The sequence below is a fragment of the Myotis yumanensis genome, unplaced genomic scaffold, assembly GCF_028538775.1.
Source record: "Myotis yumanensis isolate MYYU_CA2020_CCGP unplaced genomic scaffold, mMyoYum1.0.hap1 SCAF_11, whole genome shotgun sequence".
Lineage (NCBI taxonomy): Eukaryota > Metazoa > Chordata > Mammalia > Chiroptera > Vespertilionidae > Myotis > Myotis yumanensis.
Window position 1 is genome coordinate 29276501 of NW_027223762.1, and position 18025 is coordinate 29294525.

The window sequence follows — 18025 nt, forward strand, 5'->3', positions numbered from 1 at the left end:
TATAGGACACTTCTAAGTTCTATTGAATAGCACTGGTCTAGAGTTTAAATTTTAACTAAATTGGAATTTATCCTAGAATCCTAAGCATATCTACCTCCAAGATACATGTCTGGCTACCGAGACTGGGAACCAGGCCATTAATTATGGCTCCTATGGCTTTGAGGAAGTATGCAAGGAAAGAAAGGAAATGAGTAATTAGAACAAACCTAGAAAGGTACTATGGATTACCAGAGATAAAAAGAAAGAAGAATCATAGGATCTGGTATTATTCTGGCAACAAATAGAGACCAGAACCCAAGGATAAAGAATAAGAATGAAATAAAATACCCCACTTTGGAAGGCACACAGAGAGATGGGAGAAAGGCTTTCCTTCCTTCAATCCAAACAGGTATTGTCTATAAAACTCCAGCTGAGAATAGAAAAGAAAAACCAGACGCTGCCCCTTTCACAACAGGTCATTATGTACTGATGAAACCTGTGTAAGAACACAAGTCTAAGATAGCAAGAATGACATGAGACCATCATTTCCTGCAATAATTTCTAGGGGACATTTTATATTTTTGAAGAAACAAGTGTTTACATTCCCTAAATTAGAGTTAAAAAGAAGAAAACATACCATAACAAAATATTTTTTTAAAGAAGAAATTTAAAAACTGGAAACAGGCTTTGACCCACACAAAACTTCTAACCAAAGTCAACACTCAGTTGCGTTGAGGCATGTAACACATTGAGTAATCACAAGGCCACATGAAGACTAGGCATGAACTCAATGTAGGATTCTCATCTGAAAAAAAAATGGCAGACCTATCACTTATATGTAATGATAACTCTAACTAGGAATAGTAAACAATGATCATTGAGAGCATTCATTAAAGAATACATTTTTTAAATGTAATTATCCTACCAAATGCTCTTTTGGAAAAATGCCTAATGTGACTGTGTTCTAGGGAACTACTATAGGTAAGTTTTGTACCGAATGCAAATCACAGTGAGCACACTTTTACATCTATAAACTAGAAGCACACTCATTTTGAGGCTCAGATTTTGATAGTAATTCTACTGACAAGCATCATAGTTGCTGTGGCTGTAGTGAACAGTTTAACCACAGAATGCTCATCAGCTCAGTTGCTGGTTTTGGTGAGTGTCAGAGATCACCTACATATTCCATCAGTACATTTAATTTATATATGAACTAGGGGCCAGTGCACGAATCCGTGCACCTTGAAAGGAACTATGGGCCAAGAGGCTGCGGTGGGCACAGGGGTGAGTCTTGGCCCAGCCTCCGCGCCCCCCCGCCAGTCCCTCCTGCTGTGGCCCCCAGTCCCTCTGCGGACATCCCCCACTCCCCCCACCGCCACTCCCATGCACTGACAGCGCCAGCCCTGCAAACACTGGCACCAGCTGCGGGTATGAGCGGAGCCAACACTGGCAGTGGGTGTGAGCGGCAGCTCCGGTGCTGGCAATGGGTGTGAGCGAGACCATCGCCGGCAGCGGGTGCGAGAGGCGGCTGCCAGCACCGACCACCCCTCAGGAGCAGGGGGAGGTGGAGAAGCCCTGAGGGGCAATCGGGGCCAGTAGCTGCCACTCGCACCAGCTGATGGTGCTGGGCAATCGTGGCTGGCACCAGGCTTCGACAGTGGGTGAGAGTGGTGGCTCCGGCACTGGTAGTGGGTGCGAGCACCAGGCAGGACAGTGGCAAGCAGGAACAAAGAACTTTTGTAACCACCAGAGGCTTGCCCCAATGACAGCAACCAGCACCCCACCTTGGTCTGGTGCCCTTGCTCACCTGCTCCACCATCCCACCACAGCCGATGCTCGCCATGTTTTGTGCTCTGCCACCTGCTGCCGATGCCCGCCCTGGTGGTCAGCGCACATCATAGAGATCGGTTGTTCAGTTGTTCCGCCATTTGGTCTATTTGCATACTAGCCTTTTATTATATAGGATGTTTAACTGTATCTCTTCTTTTTTAAGTTCTATATGAGCTCTATTCTCCATTATGCTCTTCATTTTTCTACATAATTCAACAATAATCTTTGCATTGTATACCTAATTCGTATAAAACTTTATTCCCTACCTCTTTCATGAAGCAAAAAGAATGTTCATAAGCCATTTATCTGCTGCAATACTTTTGGGGTCCTGTGGTTATACTGACATCTGGTGGCACTAGAAAAGAAACTAGACTGCAATGAACAGAGATTTTTTTCCCTAGTGTTGCTGATTTAGTCTATGTGACTCCAGGATTTATATTTTTCCAAGGCTTTACCTATATCTAAGACAGAAGAACTACTCAAGTACTATACTAACTCCATTGACAGAATACATTAATTGCAACCCTTCGCTTTGGCAATGTGACTGGAAAGGATGTAGAATTATTTAAAGAATGTCACTGGGTATGTAGGACTGCCCACAGTTATTCATTTCATAATTGAAGTTTGTAATCAAAATGATTATAAAGTAGGGCTTTTCCATTAAGAATATGTACATAATTTCAAACCATTCTATACATTCAGATAGATTCCTAGAATGAATCTCAGCCATGAATCTTTAACCTGAAACATAATATTTTATTGATATTTAGAAAAGTTTTATCTAATGGTATAATAAAGTTACATTCTTTCTTATAAAGTACCTCATGTCTGCCCAAGGACTAATAATCTTAATCTTAAAGATGTTTCGGATGGGAAAAACCATGACCTCACGAAATTCATTATAATAGGAATGCAACAAAAAAGATGTCAGGAATACCCCAATCCAATTCTACATGCTGCCACTGACAACATGGCATGACTCATGGTTTCTGACAGAGAAAAGTCTAATGGCCAATTAGATAGACATCAGAAACCAGATCCAGAAAAACATATCCATCAATCACATGAAAGTTCTTAAAACACAAAAAGCATATCAATATCTTATTATATATTGATTTTTTTCCATGTCTCCCCAGCAACAGAGTCAAGAGAAATATTTGACTTAAGATAGCACAATAGTAAACTTACTTATTCTAGAGCTACAACATTGAATCCTACTATTTTCTGTAATTACTCAATTCCCGTTTTTAAAGCATTCATATAGCAGTATTCTCCTAATAGGAGCCACCTCCGTAGGTCTGATCTCCATATTATGAATTAGAGGAAAAAATGATTACACTGAGGAATCCCTATCAGAGAAAAAATACATGGCAAATTAGTCTTCATCCCAAGGACTCCTATTTATATAGGAGCAACACTTCTATTTCAGTCATTCTAACCAGTGATTTTTACATACAATTAACTGGCCAATAGCAATAATCATTATGAAGAATGAAGAGACAATTGGATTAGCTATGCAATGATCCAGTTTGATTGCCACACATACGTATTGTACAGCAGTGATACTCAATATCGTTCATAGACTGGCTGTCAATCTGCAAACTGTTACCAGTCTTCACTGAGGTAAGAAGTTTAGACCAGAATGTAAATCAATGATGTCCCTGAGCACACTGTTTAGTTCAGCTGACATTTTTCTTGAAACAAGACTTCTTTGATGAAGGAAGCAGTACACTGATATATATTCTGGCTCAAGTCCCTTATATCAATACACTGACATTTTGAGTAACACTCCTCTATGGTACCTAAAGAGAACAAGGATCACACTGTATAGGCGGAGAGGGGCTGAGGAAGAGCTCATCTAGGTTATTCTACCTTACACTACAATATTAAATTATAACACTGAGATCAAGAATTCTTGGTTTACTTTAAAATATGACTTTCAATTTTAATGCAGCGTAAAGTAAGCATTCCCCCTTACTCTTCTTAGAAAGCATCCAAAAGCAATTAATCCAAAATCAGCAAGGAAGAAATAAAAGCACACCCTCCATTCTTAGCAAAACTCTGGCTAGGGATGGGGGGGTTGGGACCAAGAGGTGGTCAGTGCACCTCATAGTGACTGGTTGAGTGGTCATTCTGGTCATTCTGCCATTATGGTCGCTGGGCTTTTATTATATAGGATATTAAATATATGAATGCTAAACCTCAAAAAACAACCCTATAAATGCCTGTTGATGCCAGAAAAAAGCAGTGAAAAGTGAAGTACATGGTGGTTTGTTCACTTTTGGAATACATCAGCAGAGTCAGAGTTACAGGATATGCCACGTAAGCTGAAGTATGACACATGTTACAGTTAAATATTGAAATAGGCAGCCTCACATAACACTGTTTATAAAACACTTTGTTCTTATTAAAAAGTACTGCTATGTTTAACATTGAAGGTTATACAGAATAAGCAGAGACTCAAAAAAAAATGAAAAATGATCCATCAAAAGCCAGAACTGCATGCTGTGCAGTTCCCACAGAAATTGTTTTATGAAGTCACGTTGGATTGGATTTGAACCTCCAATTTATCACTGTTATTTTATACATAGCAAAATAAAAAGAAAACCTATTTTCTATATATAATTAGCTGGATTTTCACCTAGAATCTGCTTTATTTATAAATAAGAATATTCATATTTCCAAAGCAGTTTTATAAATCTATCCTTACAGTATTTACTATGTATGCATTTATGAGGCAAGAGAAAGGGAGTGGGAAAAGGAGGAGACAAGGGCAAAATAAATAAGGGGGCAGGCTCCTTATTAAAATATAAACTTTAAATTACATGCTAAGCTAAAGATGTTCTAGAAGGACAATTTTCAAGTAGAAAGATAAGGAGCAGTTTCCTGAATTTCCCCTTTCTTGTGGTTTTCTAATTTCTTACTGCCATCAAACTAAAGAGTTGCCTTCTGAACTCATTTTTATGAAAATCTTGATGAGTTGTTTGTAGGAAAACTGTTCCCATTATAAACTGTGGAGTTACTACTCTTTTAACTCTCCGCATTTAACAGTAGGTTTAATTATAATGACCCATGACTGATGTCAAGGACTCTCCCAGTCATCTGGCAAGTTTCCATAGTTTTATACTCATTTTCTATCCCTTGATCCTCTGGTTTTATATTTATAGCCCCTAGCAACAGTCTCGGTAATAAGTGGGCCATCGGGACAGGTGCTACAACATGCACGGAAATATTACTTCCTCTAGAGAAGGAGGACAACAAACACCAAAGTTTCACTGAAGAAGAGTCTTGAAAGATAACTACAGATGGGGAAGGAAGCTATACTAGATGGACAGTCTCCCTTTCTCATTTTAAGTCCACTTGGTCCAGCCACTCTTCCTCACCTAGAGATCATCATCTATAGAATGTTGCAAACCATGAAATAGTATGAATTTTGTTTTAATAAAAGACTCTCTTCCATTATATATTAAAAGATGGGTCACTATGTTTATTTAAAATAGGCAGAACGACACAGGTAAGAAAAGCAGGTTGCTAAAGTTTGTCAAATTATTTACGGGCAAAGCAGACCCTGGAGCCCAGTTCACCTAAGTAGAGTCATATGCCCATTCTTTAACATTATGTTCTTACAAAAGCTAAGACTGTGCTTTTCTTTAAAAAAAAAAAAAAGAAAAGAAAAATACTCCTATAGCCTGGCCGGCATGGCTCAATGGTGGAGCATCGACCCATGAACCAGGAGGTCACAGTTCAGTTCCCGGTCAGGGCATAAGCCCAGGTAGCAGGCTCCATCCACAGTGGAGGGTGTGCAGGAGGCATCTAATCCATGATTCTCTCTCATCATTGATATTTCTATCTCTCTTTCCCTCTCCCTTCCTCTCTGAAATCAATTATATATATATATATATATATATATATATATATATATATATACACACACACATATATACACACATATACATATACATATATATACACACATGCACTGGAGTGGGGGTTCCTCAACCTGGCCTGCCCCCTCTCACAGTCTGGGAGCCCTCAGGGGCAGAAGGCGACCCGGTGATCAGGGGAAGGCAATGCCCCCATCACACTTCTGCTGCTGCTGAGCCTCGGGCAGCCCTGGCAGCTGGGGGGCTGAAGGGACTGGAGGACTCCGGAGGCAAGCGGGCCCAGCCTTGCTGCGTGCCTGCAGGTGCCGCCATCTTGTGGCTGTGGGTGCTGCCATCTTTGAGGGCATGGCAGTCAATTAGCACATTCCCTCCTTATTGGCTGTGGGTGCTGCCATTTTTTAGGGTGGGGCAGTCAATTAGCATATTCCCTCCTTATTGGCTGAGGGTGCTGCAATCTTTGCAGCATGAGGGTCAATTAGCATATTCTCTCTTTATTAGATAGGATATGTATATGTATAAATATATATATTTAAAATACTATTTTCTACTTCCAAACTAATATAACTGATGCAACACTCATGCATGTAAAAGTACTACAGGACAAAATCTCCTTGGATTTAAACCCCATACTTGAGTTAAATTACTTTCTGTATTAGCTAGTAGAAAACATAATTAAAATGGTAAGATTGATGTCAAAAAAACTAAATAAATCCTATTATTAAAAATAAGTGATTAAAGGTCATTCGTGGGTTTGAATTATCTTAAAAACTCTTCCTTAACATTAAAAAAATTGCAAGCTAACTATATTATGAAATACTAGAGGCCCAGTGCATGAAATTCGTGCACGGGGGGGGGGGGGGGTGTCCCTCAGCCTAGCCTGCACCCTCTCCAATCTGGGACCCCTCGGGGGATGTCCAACTGCCCCACAGGGATCGGGCCTAAACAGGCAGTCGGACATCCCTCTCACAATCCAGGACTGCTGGCTCCCAACCGCTCGCCTGCCTGACTGCCTGATTGCCCCTCACCGCTTCTGCCTGCCAGCCTGATCACCCCCTAACCACTCCTCTGCCAGCCTGATTGACGCCTAACTGCTCCCCTGCTGGTCCAATTGCCCCGAACTGCCCTCCCCTGCCGGCCTGGTCACCCCTAACTGCCCTCCTCTGCCTGCCTGGTCACCCCTAACTGTCCTCCCTTACCAGACTGGTTGCTCCTAACTGCCCTCCCCTGCAGGCCCGGTCCCCCCCAACTGCCCTCCCCTGCAGGCCCGGTCCCCCCCAAATACCCTCCCCTGCAGGCTCGGTCACCCCTAACTGCCCTCCCCTGCCAGCCTGGTTACCTCCAACTTCCCTCCCCTGCAGGCCTGGTCCCCCCCCCCCCAACTATCCTCCCCTGCAGGCCCAGTGCCCCCCAACTACCCTCCCCTGCAGGCCCGGTCTCCGGCAACTGCCCTCCCCTACAGGCCCAGTCCCCCCCCAACTGCCCTCCCCTGTAGGCCCAGTCCCCCCCCAACTCCCCTCCCCTGCAGGCCCAGTTCCCCCCAACTACCCTCCCCTTCAGGCCCGGTCCCCCCCAACTGCCCTTCCCTGCTGGCATGGTCGCCCCCAACTGCCCTTTTCTGCTGGCCTGATCGCCAACTGCCCTCCCCTGCCAGCCATCTTGTGGCTGTGGGCACCGCCATCTTTGAGAATGGGGCAGTCAATTAGCATATTCCCTCCTTATTGGCTGTGGGCGCCACCATTTGCGATGGTGTGAGGGTCAATTAGCATATTCCCTCTTTATTAGGTAGGATAAATCACTAAAAACTGCATTTCTGATTTTCTTCAAATACCTACATAAGTAATCACAATACTAAATTTCATAAATGGGACTATTATATTTTGAAACTATGTGGCCAAACTAGCATTTCTCAAGTAGTCCTATAAAATATTACTGTTCTTTATGTTCCACAAAGAAAAAGATTACCGTCAAATACATTTCAAAATGCTGGGTTAAAGTTAAAACAAGTGTTGTTTTATAAGAGGCCACTTCAAAGACCTTCATTCTTTCACTCAACAAATAATTTACTGAATGCCTGCCACATACCAGGCACTGATGTGATTTTAAGGGGTATGACAACAAATAAGATAAATAAAATGCTGGCTCTTATGGAACATTCTTTCTAGTGGAAGGGACAGTCAATAAACAAAAAAGCTAATCAAATAACTGCAGTCAGTGATAAGAGCTCTGAAAATACTAAAATAAGGTAACAAAGTGCAGAGGATACTTCAGACTGGGTGTACACATTAAACTATACAGCTAATTTTTTTTTGTTTTCCTACACTAGGGAATATAGTACACAGCATCTTCCAAACACATGTTCATAAAAAGCCCTTTTGTCAATGAACATCTACTTACAGCTCAATGAATCAATTCAGGAAATGCTATTCTAACTAATATATAAAGGATAAAGACTCAAATACAGCTTTTCTGATCCTAAATACAGTGTTTTTACAATTTCTTCCATCTGTAAAAATGGAAATAATAACAATACATATCTCATAGAATCATGGTGAAAATTAAATGAGCTGCCCTGGCCAATTCCTGGTCAGTGCACAAGCTGGGTGATCCCCGGTAGGGGGTGTGCAGGAGGCAGCCAATAGGTGTTTCACACTCACATCAGTGTCTCTCTCTCTCTCCCTCCCCCTTCCTCTCTCTAAAAATCAATTACATGAGGTAATTCATGTAAAACACCTGACAAAGAAATTGGTATACATTATGCTTAATAAATGTTATTGTTACAGTTAATACAACACTCTAAAGCAGGGGAGGGGAATGTCCAGCACACAAGCCGTATAAGGCCTGCAAAATCATTTGGTCTGGCCTTGCCAAGGCATTAGGGGTGAGATTAATTAAATGTTTGACCAAATATAGCAGGCTAATTTTTAAGATGATAATTTTGTATGGCCTGTGAATGTTATAAATATCCAAATGGCCCTTGGCAGAAAAAAGGTTCCCCATTCCTGCTCTAGAGGCACATGATATCTTGCTCTGTTATCCAGGGTGACTTATTCTTCCCTCTTTTAATAACTTGAACACTTTAAATTTATCTCTTTTTACAAGACTTAATTCATTTTGCTCACTTCGCTGCAGTGAAGACAACAACTAGTATAGAGGTTGCACAAAACTTGGCCTCAGTGAAAGCTTACTATGTAGTTGTACATAATATCCAAAGCAGGCTGGATGTGATGTGGAAAAGAAAGAAACTTTATATAAAAAAGCAATCTCTCCTGTGGAGAACTCAACCATATAACATCAAGGCATCTATGAAACATCTTCATAATGATACATTTCACATATTCAAAATACTTTTATATATTAACATTACCAGTTCTGGGTCATATTTTTCCTGATAAGATGCACTAAGATACCATTTCACTTCTGTGGTATTCCTGCCAGAAATGCATAACCTGAACTTTATCAAGAAAAAACATCAGAAAACCCAAACTCAAAGACATTCTACAAAATAAATTGGCCCAAACTCTTGAAAAATTTTAAAATCATCCTATATAATAAAAGCCTACTATGCTAAGTATCAGGTCAACCAGTCGGCCTTTCAACCAATCAAAGCCTGATATGCTAAGGCTGCTCAACCACTCGCTATGATGTGCGCTGACCACTAGGGGGCAGATGCTCTGACCAGTAGGTTAGCTTGCTGCTGGGGTCTGGCCGATTGGGACTGAGCAAGAGAGCTAGACACGCCCTGGAGCCCACCCGCGGTCCCTCCCCAGCTGGCCAATGTTCCACGTCCCTCCCCAGTGGGGTCCCTCGACCTGGCATGTGCCCTCTCACAATCCATGACCCCTCGGGGGATGTCGGAAAGTCGGTTCCGGCCCAATCCCACAGGCCAGGCCGAGGGACCCTATTGGTGCACGAATTTGTGCACCAGGCCTCTAGTATAAGATAAAGACTGAAAAACTGTTTCAAATTACAGTAGGCTAAAGATACAAAACAACTAAATGTAACAAGTGATCATGGATAGGATCCTGAACAAAAATAATAATTATTATTATTTTGCTATAAAGGACATTAGTGGAATAACTGGAAAAACTGAATAAGATCTATTGATTAAACAATACTGTATCAAAATGTTAACTTCCTGATTTTGATCATGGCAATTACATAAGAGAATTTCATTGTTTTTAGGAAGTGTACATTGAAGTATTTATGGGTAGAGAATTATATCTACAGTTTAATCTCACAGGGTTAAATATTATATAGATAAATAGTATAGAGCAAAATAAAATGATAAAGTTGAATGTGGCAAAAGAACAAAATTTGGGCGAAAAGTATCTAAGAATCCTTAGCACTGTTATTGAACACTACTGGCCTGGTGCACAAATTCGTGTATGGGTTAGATCCGGCCAATTGGAGCCGATAAGGCCAGCCCGGCTAAGGGGAGGACTCGGGAGGTTGGCTGGCCAGCCCCACCCCCTGGTCGAACTCCTGGTCGAACTCCCAGTCAAGGGGATAATTTGCATATTAGCCTTTTATTATATAGGATTTCTGTAAATTTGACATTATTGCAAAACAAAACTTCTAAACAAAACTAATGGGGGGGAGGGAAAATAGCAAATAATCACATGAAAAAATGCTCAATACCATTAGCAATCAAGAAAAATGCAAATTAAAACTATAATGAGATACCACTAAATTAAATCTCTTAAAATAGCTAATATGTAAAAGCAAAAAAGAAAAATGTGTCAATACCAAGTGTTGAAGAAAATGTGGGGCAACTGAAACTCTCAAACATTACCAAAATGAATGCAAAATGATAGTCACTTTATAAGAAACTTCCAAATTTTTTCCAAAGTTAAACATTCACTGACCACATGACCAAACAATCCTAAGCATTAACCCAAGAGAAATACTTATATTCAGACAAAACCTGCATTCAAATGTTTGTAGCAATTTATTCATAATCATCAAACACTGAAAATAATTCAAATGTCTAACACCTAGTAAGTGGGTAAACTGTGGCATATTCATATAATGGAACATTACTTAGCAATAAAAAGGAATAAATTAGTGATATATGCAACAATGTGAATCTCAAAAGCATTATGCTAAGAAAAAGAAGTTAGTCTAGAAGATTACATGTACATATATATTAATGACATTCTGCAAAAAAAGCAAACTACAGGGATCAAAACAGATCAGTGGTTGTCAAGGGTAATGGGAGGGCAGGAAAGAGTAATTAAAAATAGGCAGCATGATAGAATTTGGGGGGGATGATGGAATTGTTCGGGGTCTTGATTGTTGTTGCCATTACACAATTTTATGCAAACATCAAAACCATAGAACTATACACTAAAAATAATAAAGTTTACATAAACTTTTAAGAATTATATTTTTAAATTCACAAAGAAAAAACTACTCTCAAAGACATCTTATTTTATTATCATCCCAATAAAGAGTAGTTATGTACTATTATTCCCATTTTATAAGTGAGTAAATTGAAGCATTCAGTAAATAAATGAACATACAAATTACATGTGCCAGGATTAAAAATAGTCCAAATACACTGATTCTAAACAAAAGTTTTATTCTCTTAATTTTCTCATGTTCCACTAAACTTGTATGTGCCAAAATGTCCCTAAACACAAATAGGATCGAAGGGAGGAAGAGGGGGAGAAAAAGACAGGTATTGAAAGTGTACCCTTCAGAATTTGGCTTTTGTCCTCAAGGAATTAAAAAATAGTCCATAATAAAAATAAAAATAGTCCATAATTGAAGAAGTCTGAATAGTGATCCATAGGCAACAAATTCACTGGCATTAAAAGATTAGCTGGAGCCCAGCAGGCATGACTCAGTGGTTGAGCATTGACCTATAAACCAGGAGGTCACAGTTCAATTCCAGTCAGAGCACATGCCCAGGTTGCGGGCTCGATCCCGTGCAGGAGGCAACCGATCAATGATTCTCTCTCATCATTGATATTTCTATCTCTCTCTCCCTTTCCCTTCCTCTCTGAAATCAATTAAAAAAAAAATTCTTCAAAAAGAAAAGATTAGCTGGAAATTTCTTCCATAAAATCTTCTTAACATCTTAACACTAATAAAAAGCAAAAAAGCAAACATAAAATATTCTGCCTGGTCTTCAAACCAAAATCGAGAACAACAATGATGATGACAATTCAGAACAGATTTTACAACTTTAAATATACATTTAAAGATATTTCCAGAGGCTATCACCCAAGGATGTAAAATGAGGGGGAAACCTTTAAAAATACCTTTTTGATTTCTGAATCAAAGAATAGCAGTATAACATCTGCCAAAGAACATACTTTAGGTATACAGTTTGTGGGAATAAGAGGAACTAAGCTTAGTTTCTTTTTAAAAATATTTTTATTGATTTCAGAGAGAAAGGGAGAATGAGAGAGAGATAAAAACATCAATGATAGAAAATCAACCGGCTGCCTCCTGCACATCCCACACTAAGAATTGAGTCTGCAACCTGGCATGTGCCCTGACCTCCTGGTTCATAGATCAACACTCAAGCCATGCCAGCAGGCTTCAACTTAGTTTCTTTAGCAAAAAAAAAGTGAAATAAAAAGTTGCATCTGTACCACAAATAGCATATCTCACCTAAAAACAGTGGCGTGGTTTCCTCTAAAGTAGTTGCATTAGGATCTGCCCCAGCTTCTAAAAGAATCTGTACGATCTTCCAATGTCCTCGATGTGCAGCAAAATGTAATGCAGAGAAGCCCTCAAAAGTCTTTCTCCTAATGTAGTCTTCAGATGAATCTATGAAAAAATAAAAAACCATCAACTAGAAGATATCAATTCTATTTCTTGAAATTAAAAAGCAAAAAATCTCCAATAAATATTAAAACAACTAGAGGCCCAGTGCACGAGATTCATGCACTCAAGGGGTTCCCTCTGCCCAGCCTGTGCCCTTTTGCAGTCTGGGAGCCCTCAGGGGATGTCCGACTACCATGGAGGCAGGAGAGGCTCCCACCACTGTTGCTGTGCTCACCAGCCATGAACCAGGCTTCTGTTCGAGCGGTGCTCCCCCTGTGGGAGTGCACTTACCACCAGGGGGCAGCTCCTGCATTGAGCGTCTGCTCCCTGGTGGTCAATGCTCCTCATAGCGATCGGTCGTTCTGCTGTTTGGTTGATTTGCATATTAGCCTTTTATTATATAGGACTAGAGGCCCGGTGCACAAAAATTTGTGCACGGGCGGGGGTGGGGGGGAGTGTCCCTCAGCCCCACTTGTGCCCTCTCACAGTCTGGGACCCCTTGGGAGATAACGACCTGCTGGCTTAGGCCCGCTCCCGGATGGCAGAGGGCAGGCCCAGTCCCTAGGTGCAGCCCCTGGTCGGGCTCAGAGCAGGGCCGATTGGGGGGGTTGGGGCACCGCCCCCTGTCACACTCAAGGCAGGGTCGATGGGGAGGTTGCGGCGCCACCCCCTGTCACGCACAGAGCAGGGCCGATCAGGGGGTTGGGGAGCTCCCCCCTGTCATGCACAGAGTAGGACTGATAGGGGAGTTGGGGCACCGACCCCTGTCACACACAGAGCAGGGCAGATCAGGGGGTTGGGGCACCACTCCCTGTCACCCACAGAGCAGGGTTGATCAGGGGGTTGGGGCGCCGCTGCTGTCACACTCAGGGCAGGGCCGATGGGGAGGTTGCGACTCTACCCCGTCACACACAGAGCAGGGCCCATGGGGGGACTGGGGCGCCGCACCCTGTCACACACAGAGCAGGGCCAATCAGGGAGTTGGGAAGCTCCCCCCTATCAGGCACAGAGCAGGGCTGATCAGGGGGTGGGGCGCCTTCCCCTGTCACGAACAGAGCAGGGTGGATAGGGAGGTTGTGGCCCCGCCCCCTGTCACACACAGAGCCGCAGGGCGATCAGGGGGTTTGGGTGCTGCCCCCTGTCACACTGCTCCAGGGGCCAGGAGGCCTCGCGGCTCCTCTGATCCCAGGCCGGGAGGTCTCTCGGCTCCACTTGACACCGGGGCAGTGAGGCCTCACTGCTCCGCTGATCCCGGTGCCAGGAGGCCTCACGGCTCCGATGATCCCGGGTTTGGGAGACCTCGTGGCTCCGCTGATCCCAGTGCTGGGAGGCATATTACCCTTTTACTATATAGGATAGAGGCCTGGTGCACGGGTGGGGGCCGGCTGGTTTGCCCTGAAGAGTGTCCTGGATTAGGGTGGGCGTCCCCACTGGGGTGCCTGGCCAGCCTGGATGAGGGGATGATGGCTGTTTGCAGCTGGTCACACCCCCTTCAGGGTGGGGGTCCCCACTGGGGTGCCTGGCCAGTCTGGGTGAGGGGCTGAAAGCCGTTTTCAGGCTGGCGGGCGACTGAAGCTCCCAACCTCTCCTTTTTTCTTTTTCTTTTTTATTCTGGAATTTATTTACCTTCTATGGCTGTCACTGGAGCTGAGAGCCGGCTTTAGCTCTGAGGCCGGCTCCAGCTTGAGGCCTTGGCTGCTGAAAGCAGGAATCTATGGTTTGTTTGGGTTCTATAATTGCAACATTGTTTCGGTCCTGCTCCCTCCAGCTCTAATGGCTGAAAGCAGGTTTCTGGGGATTGTTTAGCTTCTATATTTGCAACAATGTTTCTTAGAGTGCAGCTCAGAGGCCGGCAAGGCAAGTGGGGAACCTTGGCTTCCTCCGTCACTGGAGCAAGCAAGCCTCCTGTTCACTTCAGCTGCCTGGCTGCCGGCCGCCATCTTGGTTGGCAGTTAATTTGCATATCGCGCTGATTAGCCAATGGGAAGGGTAGCAAAGTTACGGTTAATTACCATGTTTCTCTTTTATTAGATAGGATTATAGATGGGAGGGCTCATAGTTTAAAACTCTTCTAAAAGAGTCAAAACAAGTTTTACAGGGGCCATAGTGTGAACAGGTCTCTGGTATTCTATACACATAACTTTGGCCCACTCACTCATTTTCTCATCTTTAACTTTTGATGGGTAAAGGAAAGATAGTGGCATAAGTTGAAAGGTAACATAAATGCAAAATCTGGAGCAGATACATCGAAGATTTGCTTAAGCAAGATTTACTGAAGTATTAATAAATTTGATTTTTTTATTTCTAAATTTCCATGAGAGAAATGATCTCATCTCTATTACTTCCTAGCTATTCAAATAGTAACACTGAGGTAATTTAAAACATTCCACTTCTGGCCATTTAAATGAAGCAGGGGAAAAAACTTTAATTCAAAAAGATATATGCATCCTATGTTCACTGCAGCATATTTACAATAGCCAAGATATGGAAACAACCCAAGTGTCACTGATGGATGAATGGACAATGAAGATGTGGCAATATACACATACACACACACACACACACACACACACACACACACACACAATGTAATACTATGCAGCCATAAAAAAAGAATGAAATGTTGACATTTGTGACAACATGAATGGATTTTCAGGGTATTATGCTAAATGAAATAACAGAGACACCATAAAATTTTACTTACAGGTGAAATCTTAAAAACAAAATAAATGAACAAACAAAACAACAAAACATACACACAAAAAACTTATGAATACAAAGAACAGATTACTGGTTGCCAGAGGGGAGAGGGATTTGGGATGGGCAAAATAAGTGAAGGAGACCAAGGGGAATAAACTTCCAGTTATAAAATAATTAAGTCATAGGAATGGAATGCAAAAAAACAAAACATAAAAAAAACAAACTCCTTTTCTAACCTAAGACTACAGTCTAATAGTTAATGAAGACTGCATTTCCAAAATAAAATGCACTCCAACCGGGCTGGCGTGGCTCAGTGGTTGAGCGTCAACCTATGAACCAGGAGGTCACGGTTCAATTCCCACTCAGGGCACATGCCCAGGTTGCAGGCTCAAATCCCCAGTGGGGAGTGTGCAGGAGGTAGCCAATCAATAATTCTCTCTCATCATTGATGTTTCTATCTCTCTCTCCCTCTCCTTTCCTCTCTGAAATCAATAAAAATTGTTTTTGTTTTAATTTTTTAAATGAGCCCGGAGTGTCTTGTAGGTCCAGAAAATTTTAAAGTGCTAAAAAATGGGGTTATGTCAAACAAACACAGGAGCCAGTATGAAAGAGCACTCAATGATCAAGGTAAAATAATATGGGCAAAAAAATTCAATTACATTATATTGGATTGTCACCCAATGTATAAAATAAATATCCATGAGTCCATGCATATATAAATGACTGGATAAATGGAAGAGAAGATATATTCAAATAGCAGAAATTTTCCAAATAAATTCTTTAAATTCTCCCCCTAAAGGAAAGGTGTTTAATTCCCACCTCAGTGAGGACTAACTTTAGTGATGTGCACACACACACATCTTAAGAAAGAGAAATGAAACCTCCTGTGCAATTATCTATGGAGTAAAGAAAAGGCACTTCTCACTCATGATGAGAAACAGTAAAGGCAGTTTACTACTCCTAAATTGAGATATTAAAATACATATATATATATATATGGCTACTAGTATTTAGCTAACTCTAAAACCACTGGACCAGGAAAGTAACATGATTTAGCAAAGGCAATGGATTTGGAATTGGAAGACCTGGCTGCACTTCCGACACTGCCCAATATAATTTGGATTTCCCTTTGGGTAAATTACTTAAACTCTCTGAGCATGGTCCCTTAAGAATCAAACAGGGTAAAATAGCTGGTCCAACCCTGAAAGAGATTCAATAGAATTTCAGTATTTATGTACTATCCCAGTTGTTACAAATTTGGAAGAGTCTTCAAAATACCATTTTAAGAACATTTTCAGGACCAAATATAAACTGGTTTTGGAGGTTCCAATGACCAACTACCCTCCTTAATTGATATGTGGGGACCAAAGAGACTTTATCTATCTGGTACTGAACTATGAACCACCACCCTCTCACTCTCTTCCTTTCCCTACAAGAGGGATTCTTGGAAAAAATGACTCATAACCTCTATTTCCTTCTCACTGAAAGGCAAAGCAGTTTCTGCTTCTATTCTCCTTACTGAAATTGTAAATGGTAAGGTCATTAAATATTTCCTAATGGAAAAACCCAAAGGGCACTTAAGTTCTTTTATGACAACTCATGAGTTCTTTTTTGGCTGCACTTTGAGGATTGGGGCCATGTCAGCTGGGCCAATGCCAGCTACTGACCCCTGTGCCAAAATGACAAGGTATTCACAACCGTGTTTCCTGAAACAAAGTCTCCTTTTACTTATAAACAATAAACTTGCTTACTTGTTTAAATGATAGGTGGTAGATTTTCATTTTGTTTTCTGCAAACCCCTAAGAGGGAAAGCAAAACCACATGGTTTTAAGTAGATGTTAAATATTTAGGTAGAGATTAACAGGGGTAAAATATTAAGATCAGAACCAGTTATCTTGCCAGTTGAAACACAATTTAATGAAGCCAAATATATTTAAGATGTGCCAATCACAAAGGGTGATAGATAAATGTCAATTTCAGATAGATTTGTAGTCAAGCACTTTGCACAATGTACATCATTTCATTATGTTTTATTTAGAAAACATTAGATATAAAACAATTTCCACAAGGAATTTCATATGCAAAATTCTTAGACACTGTTTAAGAGATTTCATCATGTATCTAAGATAAAGGGGAAAAGTGAATGAAAAGGATGAGATTTGAATGCATTACAAAGAAATTAAACACAATTTAAAAATTAAAATCTAGGATAAAAGTAAAATATCTGAAACACATATAACAGCAAAGACTATCCAGAATATATAAAAATCTCTTTAAATATGAGGCATGCCTAAACTTCCAAAGAGAAAGCCTGCTTGAAAATACAATCACCACAGAGAAAAGCAGGGGTGAAAGAAAGGGAGACCTGGAGGCCTAATGACGTCACTCTGAGTACTAGCATCCAGCAATGCCTGCACTGACCTACCACACAGGCTTAACATTTACATGAGCTACTCTATTGCATTCCCTTCTATTGTGTAAACTAGTTTAAACTTAGGTTCTGATTAATATTGCAGATAATTTAGTAATATCTATCAACATTTTAACTTTGAACACTTCTTGCACTAGCAATTTCACTTCTAAACTCCATCATACAGAAATGCTCACCCATGTGCACAAAGATAGATGATAGATAGATGATAGATAGATGATAGATAGATAGATGATAGATAGATAGATAGATAGATACAGATGATAGATACATGAAGCACCACTTATAATAGCAAACTTTTAGAAAACAAACAAAATGTCCATTAACAGGAGAATGATTAAATATTACACATCTACACTATGAAACACCATAAAACAATGCTTTTACTCAGAATGAAATGGGGAACTATTGCACAGCTTTGAGA

The 18025-nt window shown here is 41.1% G+C and overlaps 1 protein-coding gene across 2 annotated transcripts in view; it reads right to left on the bottom strand.

The window, feature by feature from the left end:
* Nucleotides 1-18025, bottom strand: part of ASB3 (ankyrin repeat and SOCS box containing 3) — a 77974-nt gene that overhangs the window by 33108 nt on the left and 26841 nt on the right. For both annotated transcript variants that reach the window (XM_070429211.1, XM_070429210.1), the window contains exon 3: nt 12315-12473. In XM_070429211.1, coding sequence (XP_070285312.1) covers nt 12315-12473 — 159 coding nt within the window. The remainder of the gene's footprint in view (nt 1-12314; nt 12474-18025) is intronic.